Source organism: Bos taurus, chromosome 5, assembly GCF_002263795.3.
Source record: "Bos taurus isolate L1 Dominette 01449 registration number 42190680 breed Hereford chromosome 5, ARS-UCD2.0, whole genome shotgun sequence".
NCBI classification, from domain to species: Eukaryota; Metazoa; Chordata; class Mammalia; order Artiodactyla; family Bovidae; genus Bos; species Bos taurus.
Genome location: NC_037332.1, coordinates 26,017,840 through 26,026,195, shown reverse-complemented (window position 1 = coordinate 26,026,195; position 8,356 = coordinate 26,017,840). Strand labels below are relative to the sequence as shown.

The window sequence follows — 8,356 nt, the reverse complement described above, 5'->3', positions numbered from 1 at the left end:
CGAGAGGCTCAGAAGGGCGGGCGTTGAAAATAATCGCTTTGCGGAGGAGATAAGCACGAAGCAGGCAGCGCGTAATTAACACGAAAAGGCAGAATGACCCGGACAAACGAACATAAATCCACGATACCTAGGAGGGCGGTGCAGGCCTCGGGGCGAGGGACGGAGACGCCCCAGCAAGGATGGCTGCTTGCGGTTCCTTTATTTCCAGGTTCGAGGAGCGAAATCAACCAAATATATGTAAAAAACCAAACAATCAAATGAACTGAAGAGAGAAAAGGCGAGGGACCTTTGAAAGGGGAAATCAAGTCCAGCCGGGGCTTTGGGGACTGGTGGGCTCTCAAAGCAGGCGATGCATGCAGCACACTCTGGACAGTTGCATTCCAAGACACAAAGGCCTGGAAGGATAGCTCTATGGCAGGATTTTCGCTGGCCCATAAAATGTTGAGATATCCCCCCACCCCCTAAAAGATAAGGCGCAGGCCCCAAAGCGGATATGGCCTGCCCAGCCTCTGCTTTCCAGGAGGGAAAAGGAAAGTATTTATGACAGTCCCCAGTGACCTAGAAGCTGGGAGTCCAGAGTCTGTCAGTTTAGTACCCACAGAGCAGGCTCAGAGAAGGCAGAGGCTAAACCAAGGCTGCAGCGTGCTCTGGTAGTGGAGGAAATCTTGGTCATGTCCCCCACTGCCCTGGACCCTGCAGCGCTGGCATGGCCCTCTGAACCTCCCTTCCTGTGGCTCCAGGGTCAGAGATATTGGTGTGGTGTCACAGAGTTGGAGCAGTCCCCACCTCACTCAGATGGGGGTGGATTCTTCCAAATTCAGGGTATCCTGATCTCTTGCTGGGGCCCCAGTGGTTCTCCTTTGGGAATGTGGCTGAGAGTGACTATTTCCCCAGCAATTATTTAGATTCAAAAGGGGGAGACTCATTTTCTCTGCATCGTCCTCCCCTGCGCTTTCATTTCTTCCTTCATCCCTAGAGCTGGGCTCCGGATGGATAGTGAAGAAAAAGATCTGATTTTCTAACTGCCTCTTTCCTCATCCAACCCTGAAACTCCAGAATGTGGAAAGAAATTAGGTAGCCTTTTTTTTTTTTTTTTTAAATGATGCAAAGAGCGAAAGATGCATGTGTGTTTATCAGGTCTTATTTTCACATATGTCTGGGTGTGCACGAGTGTGCACAGTCTCTGTGAAGTGTCAGGGGTGCTTTCTGATAATTTGAGTGTGTGTGCATTTGATGTTGTTCGTGGTGGAAGAGAGCATATACAACATGTGTGGATCCTGAGCATGGCCCCGCATTGCCCTCACATACTGTGGAGGGGGAGAACCAGAAAAATCATTCTTCTTCATTCACCTGCACAGAGCACACGTGTCCACAGCTCTCTTTCTCCCTTTTCTCTCTGTCTGTGTTCAGTCCATGTAACTGTACATGTTTATGGCCAGAGAAGGGTGCTGATGGGATAAGGGTCTTTTATCCATTAGCATTAACTTGAATTTACCCAGTCTTGGGGATGGGGGAAACCCCCCAGAGAAGTGTGGGTAAATATTTAAAGAGTGTCTGTTGACAGTTCCCATCCACATCCTGGCCTGGGCAGCCTGCCTGGGGAAGTTGGGGAGGGGGGATGCAGTGAAGCCAGGAGGCCAAACTGGCATTTCCTATGGGGTTAGGGTATGTGGGGACAAGTAAGAGGCCTGCTTTAGAGGCCTCCAACCCAGATACAGGGGGTCTTCTAAGAAGCAACCTCCTGGATCAGCCCAGCCAGAAGCCAGAGAACCACAGCTGCCCTCTCCCTCTGTTCCCACCAGCCGCTTTGCTCTCAGAGCCTCCAGCAAGCTCGTGGCCATTGCCCGGGCTTCCTGCCTGAGGCATGAGCTGGTGTCTGAAGGGGCAGTGCAGCCCTGACTGGGTATGTGGAGTACCCTTGCCTCTGGCCCTCTCCACTACCCACAGCCAGCTGACAAGGGATCTTAAGAATCTAGGGGGGACAGGGCAACTGGATAGGGGCAAGAGGGTTCTGATGGCTGACGTGTCTGGGGATAAGATGCACTTTTCCTCCTAAAGTCCCCAGACTTAAGGACCCCCTGGGGAACCCACCTTTGGTTGTTAGGGGACCGCTCTCTCTGGTTGGCATTCAGCCCCCTCGGGGGTCTTATACCTGTTGAGGTAACCTGAGTTGACCTGCTGTCTCAGGTACCTCTCTCTCTGAGAGGAAGGAAAAGAGAAGGGAGGAGAGGCACCTTCAAATCTGAATGCGCACCTTGGAAAAGCTGGCCCCAGCCATTAGCTGGGACTGGCTCACCACCACCCCCCACATACCACACCCCCATCCCTCCCCCTTCCTCCCCTCCCCTTCTTCCAGGTCCCCCCAGCCCTGAACCCCTCTACCCCCCGCCCGCCATCCCTCCCTTCCTTCTCTCTCTCTCTCTCTCCCTCTCTCTCTCCCTCTCTCTCTCTCCCTCTCGCCTGTCTTCATGTCGTGGATTGATGAACGCGAATCGCGTGTAAGCGCCGCCACCGCCGGGAGTCTGAGGAATTCGCCTGGGCTGTTAAAGGAAAGAGCTAAGTGCGAGAGCGCGAGCTCTACCTACCGACAGTGAAGAGAGCCGCCGCCGCCGCCGCCGCCCGCTTGCCCGCCGCCGCCCGCGCCCAGCCCGGGAGCTGCGCCGCCCCGCCGGCCGCCGGCACCCAGGCGCCCCCCACCTGCCCAGCCCGGCCCGCCGCCCCGGGGAGCCGGCCGGCCTGGGGATCGCTCCCGGGGGGAGGGCAGTTTCGGGGGTCCCGGGCGGGGGAGTCGGGAGCCAGAGGGGAGGGGGCGGCGGGTTTTCATGTGCCCAGCATGAGCTCCTACTTCGTCAACCCCCTGTTCTCCAAGTACAAAGGCGGCGAGTCCCTGGAGCCGGCCTATTACGACTGCCGCTTCCCGCAGAGCGTGGGCCGGAGCCATGCGCTGGTGTACGGGCCCGGCGGCTCGGCGCCCGGCTTCCAGCACGCCTCGCACCACGTCCAAGACTTCTTCCACCACGGCACCTCGGGCATCTCCAACTCGGGCTACCAGCAGAACCCGTGCTCGCTGAGCTGCCACGGAGACGCCTCCAAATTCTATGGCTACGAGGCGCTCCCCAGACAGTCCCTTTATGGGGCTCAGCAAGAGGCGAGCGTGGTGCAATATCCCGACTGTAAATCCTCCGCCAACACTAACAGTAGCGAAGGACAAGGCCACTTAAATCAAAACTCGTCTCCCAGCCTCATGTTTCCATGGATGAGACCCCACGGTGAGAAGCCTTTTCTCTTTCCCCCTTAGTCTCCCGCGCTCCGGGGTCTTCCCCCCTCCCTCGCCTCCTTTTTGTCTGCCCTCGCTCTCCCTCCTGGCTTGGGGCTCTCTCGGGCCCCACCCCCGGGCCTGAGTGGGTTTCTGGAGGTTGGGAGGTTCAGCTGGGGGTGGGGCACCGGGTTTGTCTGGGAGATTTGGGGGATTGGGGTAAAAGTGGGGGAAAAGGTGGTATCTGGGTGCAAAGGGTTAAAAAAACGTTTTCTCCACCTCTGTCAGTCAGTCTGTCTCTCTCTCTCCCCTCCTCTTTCTCTGTCTGTCTCTTTCTCTCACCGTCTCTAGTCAAAGTTGGGGAGGTGGCTGGGAAGGAGCGGGGGACCCAGTGGTTATCAGCCTTTGGAACAAGCCAGTGTCTCCATAAGGCAGAGAGCCCCAGTCCAGGACAGTGGCCAGGCTGTCTTGGGATGAAGACCCCTGCTTCCCTCCCCTGGCTGGGTCAGGGGGTGGCAGGACCCCAAGGACAGGTGATCTGCCTCTCTGGGGTACCCACCACCTCCTCTCAGAGAACTAGCCTTAGGGCCACTACCCCAACTTTGCTCTACTTCCCTCAGTTGGAGAGAAGAGAGGGAGTCAGAGAGAAGGGGAAAAAAAAAAAAAGAGTCCTGAAAAGGAGGGAGGCCATGTAGGTTAGAGGGCTCTGACGTCCAGAAGACCCTGGGGGAAGCCAAGCTGCCCCCCATCAAAGGCTTGTGGGGTCTTCCTGAGACCCTCAGGGCAGCTCAGGTCATGAGCCCCTCCAAGGGTGGCCCCTCATCGCCCAATTTCGAAGTAAAAGGGGAAGCTAGAAAGCGACAAGTTCCAGCAAGGATGGCCCGTGATTTATTTGCTGATCTCTAGTTAGCAATCAGGCCAAGCAGTGATACATTCCAGGAGATCAATTATTTTTCCTCCTTGCAAGGCATAAGGCAGAGAGATCTGAAGAGGGGCAGTGAGCAGAGCCTCACTTCTTCACCCCCAGCCCTTTTGCCTTCCTTTTGGAAAGAGACTCTGTCCCCAGCCCTTCTCACCCAATGCCCCTCTGCACTTGTAAACAAAGCTGCAGGGCCAGTTTCCTGGAACTGCAGGCCTGGGGGGACTCTGCAGTGCTCCCTTGGCCTCTTCCAGCCCCGGCTTTCCAGACAGATCCTAGTCCCTGCCCCCACCCCTACCCTACCTCCCAAGGTGAAGCTAAACCAAAACAAACCCCCCAAACTTTCCTGCCCTTGCCTGCTCTGCCTTTTATGCAGGAGGGAGGGGAACTGGGGAAACCAGAGGGGGGGATTTCAGGGGAGGAAGAGTGACAGGGGAAAGCCAAGCCCCTACCCAAACATAACCAGACTGGGCTTCTGTTCTGTCCAGCTCCGGGGCGGCGCAGCGGAAGGCAAACTTACAGCCGGTATCAGACCTTGGAACTAGAAAAGGAGTTTCTCTTTAATCCTTATTTGACACGAAAGCGTCGGATTGAAGTCTCTCATGCCCTGGGACTGACTGAGAGACAAGTGAAGATCTGGTTCCAGAACCGAAGGATGAAGTGGAAAAAGGAGAACAACAAGGATAAACTGCCCGGAGCCCGAGATGAGGAGAAGGTGGAGGAAGAAGGAAACGAGGAAGAGGAGAAAGAAGAGGAGGAAAAGGAAGAAAACAAGGACTGAGCAAAAAAAGAGAGACACCCCCCCCCTCCTTTAGCAACTCCCTTGAAGTTTCATTTTATGGTAGCAGATAAATTGAGAAGTTTACGACTGTCATTTGCTTTTATAGAGAATAGAATGACACTCACAACTCTAACTACCTGTCAGATACTTGCAGCTCTGGTTTTATTACGTTTGGACTTCCCCCCACCTTTATTTGTTTGGGGGCTGGAGGGGGGATACTGAGACACAGCGAAAAGTTCCGAGTTTCTGTCTCAGTCGTTGCCCCAACACACACACTTCTCCCTACCCCCACCCTTCCTAGTCTTGCCTGGATTTTAAGGTCTGAGACCTGGCCCCCTTTCCCCTTCTCCCGGCCCCTTCTTGCCACACTGCCACCTCCCTGCTTCTCTGGTATTTATTTTAGAGGGGAGCCCCCTCAAAATATGGAAGAAGACTCGTGGCTTTGTTTTCATGCTAGGATTAATGTCTTAGATTGACTTTTTTCCCCAAAGGACAGAAAAAGTGAAGGAAGGAAGGAAAAGAAAGGGAGGATATTCAAAGACATTTTAAAAATGATAGCAAGGAATATCCCCTCTCCCTCCCTGGGAGTCCCCACTTAGACCCCCTTGACTTTCTCTAGGAACCTGATGGAAACCTGAAGGAGACGAGGTCTCCCCTTCCCTCCTCCCTTTTCACGGGGTAGAAAGGCGCCTGCCTGCAGTTGCCGCTCAGATCCTACCTAGCCATCCCTTGGTCACTCGGGCCCATGCCTTCCTCCCCTTCAGCTGTCTAATTCCTGTTGTTGGGCCCAGCTTCCTCTGAGCTGCACTGGTATAAGCGCTCAGAAATCGCCATAATCATGAAAATAATAATAATACTGATAATAATCATAGTAAATCTTTAACATACTACCTAAAGGGAACCTGCAATAATCTTGAAAAAATAAAAAAGAGAAATTAAAAAAATCCTAATACAGGAGAAAAAAAGAGAAAAAATTTAAAATAAAAAAAAAGAAAGAAACCTCCAACGTATTTTATCACTACCTATAGGAAGAAATCCTGCTTTGAGAGTATTTGTAATGCGGTTTTGTTGTCGTTTGTTGCTGCTTATTTCACTAAGAAAAACCCAACAACTGAGACTGCCTAGCCCGCCGGTCCTGTGCGCTTTTATTGTGCTTCTAACCCCAGTAGAGTAGAACTAAATTGCACTGAATGTATAGTTAACTGTCTTGAATCCTCTGTTTATGCAATGTGCTCGAAAGAAAAACAACGTTAAAAATATATCTATAATAATAATTTTTGGTCATTCGTCTTTATGTCCAGCTATGAATGTAGATTTTGTGTCCCGGCAGCAGCTCTGTTTCTGGTCGAAGTACTTTGTATTGTATACGTGAGTCATAATAAAAAAATGGAGAAAAAATATTTGAAGCTGTAATGACTGACTCGATTTTTCCCCATCGTACCCCATTTTCTACCCCTCCCCTCCTTACCCTTTTTCAATATTCTAGTAAAGGTTTCCTCCACTGATCTGACTTGGGGTTGGGGAGCACTCACATGGAGAGGAGTGGAGGAGCTGAGAGGGCTGGCTGGGCTGGGAGGGCAGGTGAAAGTGGGGAGGTGAACAGGAGGAGGAGGAAGCAGAGCAGAATGCCCTTGGGAGAACATTGGCTCCAAACAAAGTGGGTTGGTAGATGCCAGGGTCCCAATGGGAAGAAAGCATCTTCTCCTCCACTCATCCATCTTCTTCCTCCTGGCCCTGGGCTGAGCCCAGATCAAAAATCTGCCCCCACTCCCATGCCCCTCCAGCAACTAGGCCTTTTTCAACCAGGGGCTGGGGCTAAGGATGAGGAAATGTGATTCCTTCTGATCTCTCATGGTCAACCCTTAGTACTCAGCACCCAGCACTAGAAAGCAAACAGGGTGGGAAGGATGTGAGGCTTGAGGCAGTCTGGAGGACTTGGTTGGAAGAAGCCTGAGAGTGGGGGATAAGGGAGCTTAAGCCTAGGGGAGAGGAGAGAAGGGAAAGGTGGAGGGACTGGCAAGGCAAGCAGCCTGAGTCCACTGTCTGAAATTCAAATTCAGCCAGCACAGAGCCATCACTGTCACCCAGCCGCTTGCACTTACTCCAGCCTCTGTTCTGGCTGTTTCAAGCCCTCTCAGCTTCACCTTGGCAATTGGGCAGCCTGCCCTGCCCTTATAATTCAGGTCATTGGCTTGGGTGGGGGTGGGCCCACTGAGTGATCAGTCCCACACTCCAACCACAGCCGGGTAAGGACAGTCTTCACTGGACTCCCCATTCCCCAAAATAAAGGGTTGAAGGCTAAGGGACTCAGGAGGCAAGAGGTCTCTCGGTCTTCCCTGGAGAGTCCTAGACAGAGAAATCTGTTTATGCCAGCAAGATTCTGGTCAAATAATACCAAATTCCAGAGATACAAGCCGTCTGATTCAGTCAAGAGATGGGACGAGGGGAGGGGATGGGATCTTCTGGTCTTAAAAACCCAGACCCCCAAAGACTGAAATATTTTTGAGGTCAGACCTCTCTATCTCTTACTCCCTTCACTCTCTCAGTCTCTGTTCTCCCGTTCAATGATTTCCCCAGACTTACGCCCAGTAAGTCGACTCTAGTTTTGTGTAATTTCACCCGCGTCTGAGTCCCTGGCTCCCACGCAAAGTGGTCTTGAATACAGGATTGGATCAGGCGTCGTTAATAGGGGAGTCCTGCGGCCCGAGAGAGGCTACGGATTGGAAGCACAGGCTGCGGGCAGGCAGTCGGGAACAGCTTTGAACAGCTCTGGGGTAAATCTTTCGGAACCTGGGGTCCCAGCTGACAGCCGCCGGGCCAGCCAGGTAACCCCGTTTGCTGCGGGGAAACACCGGCTGCCCGCCGGGGAGGCCCGAACAGAGAGCATTTCGCTCTGACCTCAGGCCTTCCCACGGGGCGTCCAGACTCCGAGGGCCGGCGAGGGTCGTTTCATTTTGAAATGTGGAATTATGCTTGCTATTAATAAAAAATCGCTGGCCCAGTAGCCATTGACCTTACACTAAATGCCTTCGAAGAACCTCACCGAATTTTCCCCACACCCAATGCCCCATTCAACCCCGGCCGTGCGCAGCAATGCCCGTGGCCCCAAGCCCGGCGTCGGAGGGCGGGGTGCGTCTGGCGCCCAGCATCGCTTGAGATGCGAGGCAACGGGTGGGCCAGACCCAGAGATCTCCAGCCGCCCTCTCTTACAGCACCCGCTCCCCCCAGCCCGTGGTGCCCACCGCCTCTGTTTTCTCGTTTGGAGAGAAAAGGAGGCAAAACCCGTTTTATGGGAGAACTTAATTGCGAGCGGGGATGCGCTCTCTTTAGAAACGCGTCCTCCCAAATACTCCCGCCGTCCCATTACCGGAATGGGGACCATTCGGCAACAGCAGCTAGG

General features: G+C 53.5%; 1 protein-coding gene across 1 annotated transcript; it reads left to right on the top strand.

Moving 5' to 3' along the window:
* Positions 1–2,330: 2,330 nt before the first annotated feature.
* On the top strand, positions 2,331–6,356 carry HOXC8 (homeobox C8). Its single transcript, XM_002687232.5, has 2 exons — positions 2,331–3,269; positions 4,664–6,356. The coding sequence occupies exons 1-2, from the start codon at positions 2,834–2,836 to the stop codon at positions 4,954–4,956; spliced, it is 729 nt and encodes a 242-aa protein (XP_002687278.1). The 5' UTR covers positions 2,331–2,833; the 3' UTR covers positions 4,957–6,356.
* Positions 6,357–8,356: the final 2,000 nt, after the last annotated feature.